Consider the following 17,933-nt stretch of genomic DNA (forward strand, 5'->3'; position numbering starts at 1 on the left):
TTCTACCTTTACAAACTTTTACACACACCTCTGTCACATTTTAAGTACGGTATGTATAATAGTTTTAAAAGACCCGAATGCTATTTTCAGGCAATCTAATTCGATTTTACTGCAACTAAGTAAAAACCCACTCAAGAGGACAGTGATTTGTTCTTGTACCAGCAGCCTTTACTCATATGAAGCATGCATTAATGGATGAATCGCAAAATTACATCTACTTTTAAGAGTTCAGTCTTCCATATGACTTTAAAAGAAGTTACAAAATTGCAGAGCCAAGAACATAACTTCAGATCTAAAGATCAACGCTTTGCTGCACTCTCCTTCAGCTCACTTTCATTTGAAATTGCTTTTATTTCCATTTCTTTATTTATGAAGTTGAACATGCAGAAGGAATCTATAATAGTCTGCTATTGCTTTATTGATTTAAAAGGATGTGTTTCATTGTAAATGCAGGGATGTTTTGGGCTGTGCATTAGTAGTCTTTAGATATGGGGATGTCAAAGTTAAATGAGGAATAAGCAGAAAGAGTAGTGTTTAATAAATAACATATTACATTTTAGAAGGTAAACCCATCACATACATTCAGATTTATTTCCTTTTTGTGTTTTACAGGTACCACGGTGTGAGCTCATTGGGATTGGATTCATTTGATGGGTCAGTATTTTTAATGCACTATTGCAAAACACAAGAATACAGAGAATTCATATTGCCTTATATAAACCAAGGATTAAAGCTCTGTTTTGGTTGTGCATTTAACATGTATTCCCAGGTCAAACACAAGTTTAAGATGTAGAGCTGATGTAGTAGTACACTGTTGCTCTTCTAAACCACATTATGCTATGATTATTCAGCTAGAAACATTATAGAAAATATTGAGATGTCTGACACAGTTCTATGCTGAGCCCTGCTCAGCCCTCCAGCAGCAGTCTTCTCTTGGAGTAAGAGCAGGGTGTCACAGCTCACCGGGGCATATTTGAAGGTGCGTTGTGCCAGTATCTCTTGTAGAAAACTGCTCCCAATCCTACAGTCATGATGCAGGCAAATGCCAGGATGCCCACAGCCAAGCCGAGACCCACAGAAGAGTCTGAAGGTGTTTCCGTGTTGATTGTGACTTCTGCAAAACAAGGACATATGAGATTCGAATACTACAAACAAAAGTAGGGTTTTAAAGAAATTACCACTTTTATTCAGCAATAAATGGGTCAAAAATGTTACGATTTCTTCTTCGTCAAAGAATCCTGAAGTAAAATGTATCATTATTTCTTCAAAAATAGTAAGCAGCACAATTGTTGATACAATTGATATTAATTACAACATTGATATTAATAGTAAATGTCTTAAACACCAAATCAGCCAATCCAAAGGTTTCCTGAAAGATCATGTGACACTGAAGACTGGAGTAATGGCTAGTGAAAATTCATATTTATATAGTAAATTAATAAAAAGTAATAATTATATAATATTATGATTATTTGAAAATAAAAATATTAGAAAATAATTGTAATAATTGTTTTATTTATTTAAAACAATCAGATAATTTGGCTGCAAAAAAAAAGCAGTACTGTATCGTTATCTGTAAAAAGATACATAATGCCTCACACAGACAAACTGATTCTACAAGATTCTTCAAGAGAGTGCTTGATTGTTTCCTATGTTTGTTTCATTAAATTAGTATTTAGTTAAATTAGTTAACATTGCTATATTCTGGAAATAATTCCCTAACACTGGAAAATATGAAGTGATTTTGGACAAATATTACATGCTTTATGTGTGAAACAGCTGAAGCTCACCTTCCTCTTTTGTTGCCACCACTGAAATGAAATAAACAGGAAGTGAGCTTCTTAGATCTGGAACTTAAATCTCAGTAGTGTTGGAGATCAATAATTCATTGTGTTTTCACAAAGGGAAAGGAACGTACCATTATCTGCACGTATAACGATGGCTGGTGATGTGAGGGTTCTGGCTTCTGTGACTCCATTTGGAGAAGGAGTGGTGGTTAAAGGCACAACGTCTCTCCTTTTTCGTTTGCGACATTGCTGTGGAAAGAGTCATAGAGTATGGTAAGACTAAAAAGTGTCTTAGCCAGTGTTTGTCTCTGGGTAGGGGAACTTAATGTTTATGTTGCTTTTTATGTTTGTTTGTTCAAAAATCCCCACAAAATAGCAAAGCTTGGAAAAACCACTGTATATTTACAATGACAATAACAACCTACCCATCCCAAGCCAAAAGGCGTTTCTAATTTGCCTAGCTTATATAAATTACTATGACAGTGTTTTAGTGCCATGTTGAATGTTTCAAGAATAAAATCGAAATACTTCGAGAATAAAGTCAAAATACTTTGAGAATAAAGTAAAAAAACTTCAAGAATAAAGTCGAATTTACATTAATAAAGTCAAAATACTTAGATAATATAGTTGAAATATTACGAGAATAAAGTCGTAATACTACAAGAATAAAGTTCAAATGTTTTGAGAAGTGAAATCGTAGAAATTAAAGTTATAATATTTTGAGAGTAGGCCTTTATTGCACATGCAAATGGCCCGGATTGAGAGCGGTGGGTGAAGTTGCAGGCGACTGGAATTGATTTGAATATTGTTGCATCCGAGCGGCTGCATCATCTTACTGGGATGAGGAAGAGTCAGTTTAAGGTCTCGCAGAAACAGCTTAATATCAAGAATATAATATTTATTAACAGACTGACCAGGAAAACCTTTTTATCTTAACATCAGCTCACACACCCTATCGACATTCCTTCGGGGGCCACTGTAGCTCTCTTATTTTTTTTACTCTACAAATATATGTGGGATCATTCGCAGAAGTCATACCATGTGTCATACTTGGAGGGACAGTATGTTTGGAAATAATATTTCATGTCTTCCATTGCATTCGTTATTTGTAGTGCTCATGCCACCCAATAGCAATAAGATTTGTGTTTTTGATACACCTACTTTTAATGTGTCAGCTTTGAAACACTAATTATGTGTCTTACAATAATGTGTTTTTCAAACTCTTCAATGATCAGGTCGCTGTGTTTATGTGAAACAATTCATTAAATTAAACTGCTTTCTTGGTGAAAATTCAAAATATGTGAAAATGTATTCTCGTAATATTTTGACGTTAATCTCATAATATTTCGACTTTATTCTTGTAGTATAACGATTTTATTCTCAAAACATTTCAACTTTATTCTTGTATTATTACAACTTTATTCTCAAAACATTTCGACTTTATTCTTGTAATATTTCAACTTTCTTTTTGTAATTTCGACTTTATTCTCTAAATATTACGACTCATAATCTCAGGGGGTTTTTTTGTTTGTTTTTTTTACGTGGCACTAAAATGCTCGTAAAATTACCATTAACTAATACAAGAAAGTATAAGTTGAATGTTTTTACCCTAAATGCACTGCAGGTTGATATTTCACAGAGTCTTGTAATGCAGTGCAGATAGTATGTTGAAACTGTTTGGTTCTGCTGCTCTGTGAAGCGGAAGGCCGGAAATGAGAACCGAGCACGTTGCATCTCCCCATTCACCATCATTTTAGTGAGCCGATCACCACCGCAACTGATCAAACAAATCATCAAATTGCAAATTATTCTCTCTCAGGCCCACCAAATCCTATCGGACAGATTGTATAGTTTTACAAACATGGTGCAGTGGTAATGTAACATGCAGTTTCCCATGACCATAGTATAGATCAAAGTACCATAGTGAAAGCACAGTACTTTTTTGGGTTAAAATAAAATAAAAATAGGATAATATTTTATGATTAAACTTACGGCATAAAGAGGTCGTAGTAGGTCCTGGTGGTAGGGATGGTGGAAACAGAGGCAAAGCATCTGTCCAACAGCAAAAAGTACCTGTAAAATAAGTAACAGTCGTCGACTTTATTGCAAAATGTATTCATTTACTGCCATAATGATACTCAATGAAACAGGTCTTACTGGGTGGACAAGTTGGCGGCCTCCACTTGCACAAACACATTAGTCCTCAGCTCAATACCGAGGGGAGGCATAACAAGAGGCTGGGTGTAGTTAATGTCCTGAGAAATGAAGAGAAATTCAGATAAATTAATATTTTATGTTTGTGTATGTCTCTAGCTGTAGGTCCAGTTTAGGGAAAGACTTACACTGAAGAGTCTGAGACTCAGAGTGCTGATGAAACTGCCATTGTTGTCTTTTACTGCAATCGAGGAGCCCGACCTGTGAGGCATAACTAGGTTAAAGTTAACCAAAAACCACTGGAATAGACGTGTGTATCTGTGTCACTGTTGCGTATATGATATCGTCTTCTTGTCCCTTGAGGATAACAACAGGGATGGACCAGTTGGATTTAATGTGTTCTTAGAAAGTGATACTACAACAAAATGCTTATTCCCCAGTCCGTTTTGTTCTTTTATCCTCAGTAAATGGATCTTAGACCTGGTACGCTTTACCATGAGTGAAAATAAGCCCTTACACATCCACTTGAGTGTTGTTGATCAGGTACTCCAGAGGATAGGCGCACGAGTAGTAGTACTTCAGCTCAGCGTTATACGTCACTGTGCCTGTTGTGATGTCTTTCGATCGTATAATTCCACTGATGTTGACCGTTTCGATGTTGGAGAACTCTGAGAATACACCTGTCCCTACACTACTTGTTGTCTGTGGAGAGATGTTAGGATTGAATTGTATTTAATGCCATAAAAACAGACTGACCATTTAGTTTTGGCTTTTAATAATAAGTTATTTGATTTACTTTGATTTACAGCCATTACTCACAACAAAGTTGCTGCCGCAGCCATCGGTTGAGTTAATCGGCAAACTAAATCGAGCCACAGGAGGTGAAACGGTAGTATCGAGGGTCGCATAGCAGTCTGGGTTATTCATGATGTTGTTGAGAATTAACTCCGATTCGTTGTAGCCAGTGTACATGACAGGACAGAATTTGATAGCCAGGCTGATGTACTCCGTTCCACAGTCTACAGAGATGTCTGTGTACTCTGTCATGGCAAGAACGACAAGATTAGTTGCGCAAAAAACTGTACGAAGTCTTATTTGAGACAAAAAACAACTGAAGCGAATTAAAGTTGTTGTTTTTTTTCATCAAATTGGACAGAATCACAAGCTTGAAAACACCCAAAGACATACATCAAAATAAGCTAATTCAAATAATTCTGGTATTTTATGATGTAAACAAGCAATTAATCTCTGTGTGATTCAATCAGAAATGAAAAATATACCTGGACGTCTGAACTCTGATCCGCAGTCGCTCAGTGTTAACTGAAAGCTTTTATCGAATTTTGTGACTAGGAGGAAGAGGAAAATGTTGAGGGGAATATCTTTCCAGTTGTTTGCAGAACGCGAACCTGTTCATGGAAGAAAATACACCATAATCAAAATCAGCTAGTCACCATCGGTATATCCAGGAGCTTAGCACATATCCCACAGTTACACGTCCTAGGACACGTACGCACCTTGGATCATGTTTGCGACTGGTTTGGGTATCCTCTGCCTGTGAGATCTTGTGAACTGTCGAGTCCTTTTATAGAGCACTTTCCATTGTGTGGGATGGTAATGAAATAAGGTCAGAAAGGTTTGGTGTGGCCACTGTTTGGGACCAGCCCTTTTGTGAATAAAGTCCCATAGTTGACCGCCTAAAGGCACTTGCTAAAACTCTACACAACATGGGCCTCCAGATATGCAGCTGACAATAGCCTGGTTTCTTTTTCTACTTAACGTAACATGGATATCCTCCTGAGGAATAGAAAAAATACAGCGATGGCTCTTTCCACCTTAATTTAACACTACGAAATGTCAGAGATCTTTATGTTGATCCAAAGGTAACCCAAGCAACACAATAAATAAGGATGATAAAGCAAACACATACCATTAAGTCTTAAAAATGTGACCGTTGTGATGTAAAAACCTGACAGGGGTAGGCAGCTGAGTAATTTTTTGTTGTTGTTGTTGTTGTTTATTTCTGTGTTTCATGGATTGTCAGTTTCCATGGTAACATTGTTTTCTTTGGACAAGGTGTACACCGAAAACCACATGACTGTTTTAGCCATTGTTGTCTGATTTCTTCGAAATGACAAAGGAAACTACTTTTGACATAACAGTTTAAATGAATAACAAAACCTGACACTGTAGTAGGGTTTTCAGTGTTTGTCATAATAACAGATATATTAAATAAACTGTAATAATGGTTTCCATTAAGTTCTATAATGAAAAACAATCTATCTAACATAAAATACGTGTAGTTGTGCTTTTTGTATGTTTCATACTGCTGCAACAAATTACATAAGAATGGTTTGGCAAACTGTTTACAAAGAAAATTCATTCTGCCAGCATTTCATAAATTAAGCCCACTGGGCATTATTAGATAACTAATTAAATAGATCAGAAATCAGACAACATGATTACAGGGGTGAGTAAAACATTCATTATACACATCACAGTGCACTCCTGGGCTTTGTTTTGACTAATCCTTCACAGTAATATCTCAATCAAATCTTAAGTCACTTACTGTGTTTAGTTTGATAGCTTGACACCTGAAAAAAGATACAAATAATAACAGATGCTCGCAATTAGTGCTTATTTGGTCACTTAACGCTTATACACCAACCATTCTTATACCTACCTGCTTTAATTGCAATCTGATTTCTAATTGTGTGTATTTAGTCAAGTCAGAGATCTCTGATCACATAAGCTGTGCCTTTTTCTTTTAAACATTTGTCCAAATTAACTAATGGTACTATCACATATATCTAGAGGTCTAAAAACAGGGCCTGTTTGAATGAAGGCCAGCCAATGAGTGGGTAAACACTGTTAAGTGGTGTGAAAAGGTCAGTGGATTACTCTGTAATGAGAGGGCTCTGCTTTAAGCTCCAAACTAATCACTTTGTTTCAGCGTTTTTTCTTTTCGTTCTTAGTAGGATGAGCCACAGATCCAGATAAATCTCAGGTGAATCTGTGGAGAATCACTGATGGGTTTAATAAAGCTTTAGCGTGACCCCTGCCCGTGTCACATGCCAGCAGTGTGATTTCTTCTTCCCAGACAGATTTATATATATACTATTTTTTATTATTAATTCAAAATGTACCAAATTCATATTCATTTTAAAATATAATTTTATACATTATTAAATGTTTATTTTTCCTAAATTATAAAACTCTTTTCAACAACTGTTTTTTTTTTTTCTTTTTTGTCATCAAGATTTAGAATTGCACTTTCTGTGACAAAGGCTGGGTTTATACTCTTCAGTTCAGTTTCAGTTCAGTTCAGGTCAGTTCCAAATCAAAAGAGCTAATCCTTATATTCTATGCTGACACTCAACCCTTCTTTATGGCAGATAAGGATAAGGAATGTCAGATCTAAAAAAATTCATGTCAGGAACTAAGGTGGATTTTTATTTAAGAAGGGTATACTTATGTCACTGTGAAAACCATGCAGCTTTGAAACCAATACTAAAACACTCTTACATAAAGCACATTGATGTTAAAATGGTACAATAATGGTTTCAGAAGGAAATATCATTATGCTTTGATATATATACAGTTGGTACGGAAAGTATTCAGACCCCCTTAAGTTTTTCATTCTTTGTTATATTGCAGCTATTTGCTAAAATCATTTAAGTTATTTTTTTCTCATTAATGTACACACAGCACCCCGTATTGACAGAAAAACACAGAATTGTTGACATTTTTGCACATTTATTAAAAAAGAAAAACTGAAATATCACATGGTCCTAAGCATTCAGACCCTTTGCTCAGTATTTAGTAGAAGCACCCTTTTGATCTAATACAGCCCATGAGTCTTTTTGGGAAAGACGCAACAAGTTTTTCACACTTGGATTTGGGGATCCTCTGCCATTCCTCCTTGCAGATCCTCTCCAGTTCTGTCAGGTTGGATGATAAACGTTGAAGGACAGCCATTTTCAGGTCTCTCCAGAGATCTTCAATTGGGTTTCGTCAGGGCTCTGGCTGGGCCATTCAAGAACAGTCACAGAGTTGTAGTGAAGCCACTCCTTCATTATTTTAGCTGTGTGCTTGGGGTCATTGTCTTGTTGAAAGGTGAACCTTCGGCCCGGTCTGAGGTCCTGAGCACTCTGGAGAAGGTTTTCGTCCAGGATATCCCTGTACTTGGCTGCATTCATCTTTCCCTCAATTGCAACCATCGTCCTGTCCTTGCAGCTGAAAAACACCCCCACAGCATGATGCTGCCACCACCATCCTTCACTGTTGGGACTGTATTGCACAGGTGATGAGCAGTGCCTGGTTTTCGCCACACATACCGCTTCGAATTAAGGCCAAAAAGTTTTATCTTGGTCTCAGCAGACCAGAGTCCTTCAGGTGTTTTTTAGCAAACTCCATGCAGGCTTTCATGTGTCTTTCACTGAGGAGAGGTTTCTGTCTGGCATAAAGCCCCGACTGGTGGAGGGCTGCAGTGATGGTTGACTTTCTACAACTTTCTCTCATCTCTCGACTGCATCTCTGGAGCTCAGCCACAGTGATCTTTGGGTTCTTCTTAATCTCTCTCACCAAGGCTCTTCTCCCCCGATAGCTCAGTTTGGCCGGACGGCCAGCTGTAGGAAGGGTTCTGGTCATCCCAAACGTCTTCCATATAAGGATTATGGAGGCCACTGTGCTCTTAGAAACCTTAAGTGCAGCATAACATTTTTTTGTAACCTTGGCCAGATCTGTGCCTTGCCACAGAATTGGACAGCACCTGAGTTAAATATATGAGTGTCACAGCAAAGGGTCTGAATACTAAGGGCCATGTGATATTTCAGTTTTTCTTTTTTAACAAATCTGGAAAAATGTCAACAATTCTGTGTTTCTCTGTAAATATGGGGTGCTGTTTGTACATTAATGAGGAAAAAATGAATTTAGCAAATGGCTGCAATATAACAAAGACTAAAAAATATACTTTCCGTACCCACTGTGTATATATATATATATATATATATATATATATATATATATATATATATAGAGAGAGAGAGAGAGAGAGAGTTCTGATGTCTTTGCCTTTACAACTCACCACAGGAGAGGAGGAATTATCTTCTGATGGATTGTTTGCTTTTCATATCCAGAGAAGATATTGTGGGTCCCATCCCTGCCCTTTTGTACCCAGAATCCTTCAGATTAAATTGAGCCATTCATTTATTCTGCCACAATCCCATTAATATTTGTCACTGATGTCACGGATAATAAGCCTGGACATCTTCAGAGGTCTGATATGAATACCTGATCTTTGTTTAGCTGGTGTCATGGTGATTACTATCATTGTGAAAAGCTTTACAAGCCTGCTTTCTTCAAAGACATAATTGAATATAATAGAACTGAGTAATGAACTGTGACCCCTGTGTGTTTTGTAATTACTACAGGAAAATCTGCAAACAAAATATTCAGACACACATCTGAATTTACTTTATTGTTAAAAAAGACGAAAGAAAAATCTACAAAGTAATACAAATACGTGTTTGGGGGATAATAACATGGGCTGTTATATTTAATAAAATTATCTTGGACATAAACACCATTGAAATAATAATAATAATAATAAAAGAGAAAAGCTAATACTAAATATTAGAGTATGTGAGACTAAGAGCTAAGCCTTTTTACTGTTCAGCGGGTATCACTGAGGCATATGAATACTAATGAGTAAAAACAAATACAATTAATTAAAACTAAAAATATCTTAAATAGTCTTCTCATCCACCTCAATCACATAGCATAGTGATCTAGGTTGCTGTTCGACTTAATTAAATTCGTTCCCTATGGTCTCTTTCTCATCTCTTGTAACTCAAACTAATTATTGCAGAGAGTAATGTACTCGGAATCACTGGTGTCCCATGATCTTTTGTGCTGTTGTGATGAATAGACTCCTCACTTTCCTTCCTATAGCCTCTTATATTCTCACTGAACTAGAAATATATGTTATGCAGGTCTATTAGATACCTTTGCTCATGTTCTTCATGTAACTGATCTTAAACCCTGCAATAATGAAGCAAGGGGCTGAGGTATTAACTTTAAGTTACACTGCACCAACAGATCAAATTACTTTTCAAATGAAATGTATGTAAAAACAGTTTGCTGCTCTATTGATCAGTTGATTTACAAGTGCAATTAAATAAGGTTTGTAAAAACAAAATATTTATTCATGTTTGTGTTACACCGTGTAGCTACGATCACTTTCAATGTATCATTTTAGTGTTTCAGGTTTGACAGAAACAAATTGTGCTGCTGTTGTGTAGTGTTGTAGCAGTCACGTCTTAAAGTATGAAATAAATGGTGGGAAAGTTCATCGAAAAATTCTTCTTCTATAGATTCCAAACCTGTATTTATATTATATATTATAATTTGAAATATATTTCAACTGTTGTTTCCCATACAAAACAACAGCATAAGACTTTATAGATAAAAAAAATAGGGGTGTAACGATATATTCATTTGTACCAAACAGTCATGGTATGGACATCCGGTTTACAGCGAATACAGACAATTCACCCTCAATCCAGAAGGGGGCGCTGACAGTAATGCAACACTGTTTGATAGCCACCAGCAGTAGAACAGCGAATGCCATGAGTTGCGCACTTGAAAACTATGCCAACTAGACAGTGACCATTTGCTGATTCTGAATGCGTCTTTCAATGACAAAGGAGTACACTTTTTAAAGGCTTGCACACTCAACTGTTTGCGAAATGATACCCATTCATCTCATTCACCACAAATCCATATATTCCATAATATTTCCATATTTACGATGTATCTGAATGCAAAACTATTATTTATTATGTAAATTATAGGCTTTGTACTTCAGTTGCGTTCTAACGGTGACACAGAGGCGGGCGTGCTGATGTTTGGTTCACTGCATTTTATTTGAATAAAGTACCAAATGCGCTGTCAAGTTAGCAACTGATGTGTTTTGTGTCTGTGTGCGCTGGCACGATTACTTTAACTGTTTCTTTATACCAGCAGTATCAACTTAAAACACTCTGTTATTTATTGTCTTATTAATAATGCATCACTGTAAAATGCCTACTTTTATTTAAAATGAAAACAAAACATTGTACTTTTGTAAAATAAAGAAAACAAATAGGATATTGTTTTCTGCCATTTGAGTTTCTTTTATGTGATCAAATTAAGTGTCACATAAAAATGAACTGAAATGAAATATGTGACCCTGGACCACAAAATCAGTCTTAAGTGTCAATTTTTTGAAATTGAAATTTATACCTAATCTGAAAGCTGAATAAATAAGCTTTCCGTTGATGTATGGTTTATTAGAAAAGGACAATATTTTGCCGAGACACAACTATTTGAGAATCTGGAATCTGAGGGGGCAAAAAATTATCTATATACTGAGAAAATCGCCTTTGAAATTGTCCAAATTAATTCTTATCAATGCTTATTACTAAATCAAAAAGTAAGTTTTGATATATTTACAGTAGGAAATTATCTTCAAATGGAACTTGGAAATGGAACAAAATATCTTCATGGAACATGATCTTTACATAGTATCCTAATGATATGTTATTGTAGAAACATAATTTTCTGTAAAGTTGCTTTGTAACGATTTGTATTGTAAAAAGCGCTATACAAATAAACTTGAATTGAATTAAATTTAATTGATTTTTGGCATAAAAGAAAAATGGATAATTTTGACCCATACAATGTTTTTTTGGCTATTGCTAAGAATATACCCCAGTGACTTAAGACTGGTTTTGTGGTCCAGGGTCAGATATAGGCTAAGTTGCATGTCGCACAGTTTTTTCCCATTGTTTATCTTTTAACTAAATCAAATATATTAGTATTAGCATTTATTCCTTGTATGTGTATATGTTCTGCAGATTTTATAAATATAATTCAATATAATATTTAGTATTTTCACATCTAGGTGGAATTTTTTTTTCTTGTTGTACCAAAAACGTATCGAACCGTGACCCCCGAACTGGGGTACGTACCAAATAGTGACATCTGTGTACCGTTACACCCCTAATAAAAACACTAGAAACCTTTCTTTAAAAAAATCTCCTTTGTTTCAAAATAAGATATTAGTGATGTGAAAATGAAAACTATCCCTTTGCAGTCAGAAATATGTTTCACACAAGTTTATGAATGCAGACATTTTGCCTTTAAACCGATGTGTTAAGCTAAGTTGTTATCAAGAGTGACTTAGATCAAGATTTTGTTTAAACTGTTGCTCTGCCATAACAGTAGTTGACATGAAAGATAAATCTGATCTTAAAAGCAGGCAGTTTTAGAAATAGCAGCTCTTGCGGCAATGATGAGTAACAGCATTTGTGTTGCATCTATCGTAGCCAGAAGCATCTGCCTTCATGTACATGCATAGACCATTTTTTTTAAATCCTAAAAGTGCATTTGTAAATGTTTGTTTATGTTGGGTGAGCCTTCTTGGATTTATAGTGACACCTAGTGGTGTGGATGCAGAATTATGCAAAATCAGATGTTTTCAGTTTTAGAAATGCGTTATCAGCCATGACTAACTAATTTCATTAGCAAAACTGTCCATTTAGTCAGTATTATTCAGCTGGTCATGTGATCTCAACATGTCAGCCCTCAAAGTTTTTTGGTCTACCAGTGTTTGACTAAGAATCTCACGTGAGTGTACATGATTTAGTCAAAATTACATTTTTTAATCTGTAAAACATTTTAATGAGGAAAAATTACTGAGAGCATATTTTAATGCTGTTATTCCTGATTATATTATGTCTGTGAGAATCATTTCCAATCAGAGTTCAGCCTCTTATGGTTTAGGATTGTGTGTTATGTAAATTTACAGGAATAAGAATGAGGTATTCATTCTTTGTGACCGAAAATAGGCATCGGTGTATAGCTAAAGGCTGTGTAGAGTGATATTATGATATTACTTCCCTGTACTGTATGACTGTGTGTAACCGAGAGCTCTGCACACAGGTATTGCTGTATTGTTCAGCGGCTCAAACAGCTGTGTGTGTGCGCGTTTAGCTGAACGCTGGGTTGTGGGTTCCTGACCGAGGTGTTGGTGCTGTATATTTTCCTCTCAGCAGTGACAGAGACAGGATGAAGAAACACATGCTCATAACGGCGAGGATCGCGATGGAAGAAATCAAGGCGCTCGTCACTGAATTCATTTTGAATGGAGGGCTGTTTAACTGTGCTGAAAAACACACACAAACACACACACACATACACAGAGTGTTACGAAGACTTCTTACAATATATAACCCACCATTCAAACTGTATCGCACACTCTTTCTTTCAATCCGCTTGTTCATTTCTTGATAACACCTCCTGCTTCTACCCTCTATTAACTTCTCTCTAACTTCTACCCTCCGAATCTTTATTTTGGTCACGTTTTCAAGCCGCTAGATCCTTTGAGGAGAAAAAAATTCCTCTATATTGTCTGGGAGGAAGTAAAGCATGCTCCATCAGAAATTCTACAGTTCTGAGAAAGAAGGATTTAGCTTTCTTTTAAAATATCTATCATGGAAGCCAAAGCAAGGCTTACCTAGCTGGGAATTATTGGTGGGAGTTTCATCTGTGGACAGATGAAAATAGTTTTAGTAAGATGAGCACACTATTGACATAAGGTGCTAAGTCATGTCACATAACAGGCTCAATATGAAAATTAAAAAATGTGCATTGTTGAAATCATGTGCTACCAAGATGAGCTACATAAACACTACATTACAGTTCATATCATACCACTTCGGGTGATGATGGGCCCGGCAGTCATGACCGCATTGCCAGAGGCCACCGCAGTTCTTTCCGAAACGTTCCTTTTCTTCCTCTTACCACAGATCTGTCAGGATGACAATGTTTGTCAGTCATAAACACAGTTCCAGTCTAAAGTATATTTCCTTATAATAACAGAAAACAAAGTATATGATTACAACTAGAACTAAAACTATCAGAATTAAAATTGTGTTTTCCTTTTAAATTCTTATTACTTTCACTTGACTGTTTCTAATTCCTATTATTGATGGGATGGTGACTCTTACTATATTCTCAGTATAAACTAAAGGCAGTCAAACCAGTACTCCCATGACACATTTACGGTTTTATTTTTTTATTCTTCACATAATTGTCTTGCATTACTGTAATGTATTTTTCTGATTGCTGTTAAGTTTTGTTTCTTTGTTTTTCTAAATGAAAATCAAATATACCATAGATAGATTCAAAGGATCTTGGAATAAAAATGTGTATCTGGATTCCTTAAAAAATACTGAGCAGCACAACTGTTTTCAACATTGATAATTATAATAAATGTTTTTTGAGCACCAAATCACCATATAAGAAGAATTTCTGAAGAGTCATGTGACACTGATAAAAATTATATTTTGCTATCACATGAACAAATCACTTTCTGAGTTTCACTATGGTATTAGTCTCAAGCAGCCATCCTTACAGGCAAGAGCAGGGGGCAGTCATCAGAGCGACACAGCTTGGTCACACAGTGCAGAAAGACGGTGGACATTTTCTGGTTCTTGTGCTTGACAAAGCGGAACACCTCGAAGGAAAAGCGGCCCATCTGGCTCTTCCCATTCTCAAACACTGTTGTCTGTGGGTCCTTATCACATCTGCTGGACCAGAGACAAGACACACCTAGCATTCAGCCTCAGTTCTAGTCAGACACACACATATGTGCAAGCACCTCCAGAAAACATGGAATTACCCAAAGAAAAGGTCGTATCGGAGCTCATCATTAGGATTCCCAGAGGGAGTCGTGTAACAGTAGTCCATCAGAACATTCCATCTGTGGGGAGTGACATGCGTGAATCAGTCACTAAAACAAGGAAGACTGGATATGAAATGGCCCTATATGAGTTAACCACTGTTGTTTCATATAGAAGTCATGTGTCTTATCTCTACTCAAGACCCATGATAATCTTTCCCATCCACTTTAGTGGCGCCTATGGTTTGACCTAAACAAGGCCGGCATTGAGTCACTCAGCATTCTTCCTTTAATGGGCTAAACCAGTTCTGGATTTATCAGATATAAGAGAGGAGGTCATTTTAGGGAAGTGCTTTAACAAAGCAGTGACACAGTCCAAAGACCATAGATATTTGACCTCCATCAGATTTCATGGTTAACTCACCAATAAGACGGTTTCAGTATCATATCTGCAGTATGTTTTGCATTTAGGCCTCCTTGCAAGATACTTTCCCAAGATATGTTTGTGTAATTGTAGTTTACCTCTTGTCTAGGTTGGTGGCTTTTACAGCGGCAAACACTCGCGTCTTCAGAGTAAGTCCAGACACTGGGATGGCAAGATGATGGATGTATGTGGAGTCCTTAAACAATAAACACCAAAGGTTAGGATTCCACACACACTTGCTCAAAAATCATAAAACACACATATATAGTGTGTATATAGTCTATATTTGACTAAATATAAATTGTAGTAAAATGTAATAATATATTCTATTGTATTATATATATATATATATATATATATATATATATATATATATATATATATATATATATATATATATATATATATATATACTGTATATGTATGTATGTTTTAAATAAAATATATTCCACATGTACTCACGTTGTATAGAAGTAAATTCAGCGTGCTCACAAACGTGCCATTGCTGTCCTTCACTGATATCGCTGCGGCCGACCTTCGAACAAAAGAAGCTATTAAAAATATGATAAATATATTTTGCAGGCCAATTAAAGTCTGAAAGGAAAACTTGTGTTATAGTTTTTCCTGATTTACCGTCTGATGTCCTTGTAATCAACCGTGCATTAGGTTTTACAACATATTCGTCGTGCATACTAATTGAATTATGCCTCACAATTTAGCTCGTTAAAGCTTAACAATAAGTGCTAAGCCTTTGACAACCTGCAATTTGGGACTGTTTTATCTTCCATCTAAATGCTGTGAATAATTCCGCATTAGTTTGCTATGTAACAGTGATGAAGTGGACTTACGAAGCAAGCTGTGTGTTGTTGACCAGGTATTCCAGAGGGTAACTACAACTGAACTTGTAAAGCAGTCCCGGTAGGTAGCTGATGACCGTCGGGGGATCCGGAGTGTCAATGTATCCTGCTATATTCCCAATCTGGACCAAGGAGAGATTCCCATAGGCGTTGGGCCCCTGAGCCGTGGAGACCTACAGACACAAAGGCACTAAAGTGTGATTGCTCTTCCTAAAACTAATGTACCTTCACCTCCCTAATCCTCAGCTCTTTTATCACTGCCGGATCTCTGCTGTCACCCAACCAAAGCTAAATCCACCTTACCGCAGATGTTCTTCATTTATTACAGACAAACTGACATAGGAGGATACTGTCTCTCCAAACACAAGCTGTAGTTTAGCATTTACAGTAACAAATGTGTTTTTCTTACTAATGACTGAAACTGAAATTCTGGGCCATTGAGGGGCTAATGTGTGTAAATCATTCTGTCATGGGTCAGTGTACTCCATGTAGGCCTTTAGAAATGGTGAAAACCGGTGTCTTACCGCAAGTGAGTTTCCACATGCCTCCAGCGTGCTGAGACTGATGCTGAACAGCACGACTGTTGGGAACGTGTTGTTGTTGATGAACCCTCGGCAGTGGGCATCGCCGTGACGCCCGTTCAGCGCCAGGTCAGTGTCGGTGTAGCCAGAGAAAAGCACCGGGCAAAAATTGATCTTCAGCGTTATGGTTTGCACTCCACAATACACACTGATGTCCCGCTCGGCTGTTGAGAGAGATTGAAACATCACTAATTCCATGATCAAATGCTTGCACAAAAAAAAGCAGGCGTTCACTCACCGGGGAAGCGGCTGTGGAAGTTGGCATCACAGTTGAACCCATTGAATTGTGCATTCACTATGAAAGTTTTACTTACAAGCAAAAGAATCACACACAAACGTTCCATTGCAGCGCCTGAGGAAGACAATGTATGAGCAATTTCTTAGGAGTCATCAGAAAATGCTTCTTGTTCTGAAATGAGAGAAGAAACGCATGATTAGACTCGCTTCAAAAGATAAATCCACTGTATTGTTCTGTAATTATGCAATTACATTGGAAGGAAAAGACCGAAAATGAGAAATGCGATACTTTTGTTGGCGCTTCTGTTCAATTTGAAACCAATAATGAGCATGAATTGATCTGAAGAGAACAAATCAACCTCAATTTATGTATTCAAAAAGCTATAAATCAACTCAAACCGTTCGCTTCCTGTAGGTATTTGTAAGATGACACAGAGTTCTTCGTGATTCACCCTGACCTCGTCCTCTTTTGCCCTCCGTCTGCTCTAGCGCCCCTCGCTCTGTTTCGGAAGACTCACCCGTTTCCCTGGCAGCTGTAGAATCAGCGGTACTCCATCTGTTCTCAGCTGCGACGCGAGACTGACTGGATTACCCAGCATCCCGGCAAAACCACTAGAAACACGGCCTTGCTCCGAAGAAAAAAAAAATAAACATAAGAGATTCATTATTTGAACACGTCAGCAGCAAAAGAGCTGTCTGGGGGAACATGGGAAAGTCCATCAAAAGTGAATGTGTTATACAAATCCTTTCACGGGCCCAGAAACATGAGCAGGTTTTGAAGTTTCCCACTCATATCCTTTCTGCTTGATCTTGCTCTGTCAGCGCTCACAAGCGGCCCCACGCCGCATGTGGTCTGCGAGGGGGGAATTATCTTTTCATCGGCTCCTGGACTGGGCTCGTCGCTGACTGAGCTGGCCTTTCTGTGTGCCAGGATGGTCTGGGTCGGGACCTGGATTGTCTGGACGCTTTAGATGCATTGTTTGGCCTGGCTCAGTCAGCACTCCTATGATAGTATCCTACCTGTCTGGCCGTGACCCTCCTTTCCGACTGCCTCACTTTTCCTCGTGATTATCACCTAATGTATATGAGAATCTATATAAGTCTGCTGTGAATAAACGCCATTCCTAATCTCATATTATGTCCATTATCTACATACTTCTGGTGATGAAC

At 37.1% G+C, this 17,933-nt stretch overlaps 2 protein-coding genes across 2 annotated transcripts; both read right to left on the reverse strand.

The window, feature by feature from the left end:
- Window positions 1-230: 230 nt before the first annotated feature.
- Window positions 231-5,723, reverse strand: LOC113109883 (zona pellucida-like domain-containing protein 1). The gene is made up of 11 exons (XM_026273702.1): window positions 5,456-5,723; window positions 5,222-5,347; window positions 4,761-4,981; window positions 4,459-4,643; window positions 4,130-4,202; window positions 3,945-4,042; window positions 3,780-3,860; window positions 3,396-3,564; window positions 1,919-2,036; window positions 1,791-1,811; window positions 231-1,114 (listed from the first exon to the last, which is right to left on the reverse strand). The coding sequence occupies exons 1-11, from the start codon at window positions 5,463-5,465 to the stop codon at window positions 960-962; spliced, it is 1,257 nt and encodes a 418-aa protein (XP_026129487.1). The 5' UTR covers window positions 5,466-5,723; the 3' UTR covers window positions 231-959.
- Window positions 5,724-12,712: 6,989 nt separating this feature from the next.
- zpld1a (zona pellucida-like domain containing 1a) lies at window positions 12,713-17,367 on the reverse strand. Its single transcript, XM_026273703.1, has 11 exons — window positions 17,282-17,367; window positions 16,765-16,935; window positions 16,470-16,690; window positions 15,937-16,118; window positions 15,551-15,623; window positions 15,187-15,284; window positions 14,665-14,745; window positions 14,398-14,569; window positions 13,695-13,791; window positions 13,498-13,527; window positions 12,713-13,146 (listed from the first exon to the last, which is right to left on the reverse strand). Exons 2-11 carry the CDS (start codon window positions 16,868-16,870, stop codon window positions 12,971-12,973), a joined length of 1,236 nt encoding a protein of 411 aa, XP_026129488.1. The 5' UTR covers window positions 16,871-16,935; window positions 17,282-17,367; the 3' UTR covers window positions 12,713-12,970.
- Window positions 17,368-17,933: the final 566 nt, after the last annotated feature.

This window comes from Carassius auratus, chromosome 10 (assembly GCF_003368295.1).
Source record: "Carassius auratus strain Wakin chromosome 10, ASM336829v1, whole genome shotgun sequence".
Taxonomy (NCBI): Eukaryota; Metazoa; Chordata; class Actinopteri; order Cypriniformes; family Cyprinidae; genus Carassius; species Carassius auratus.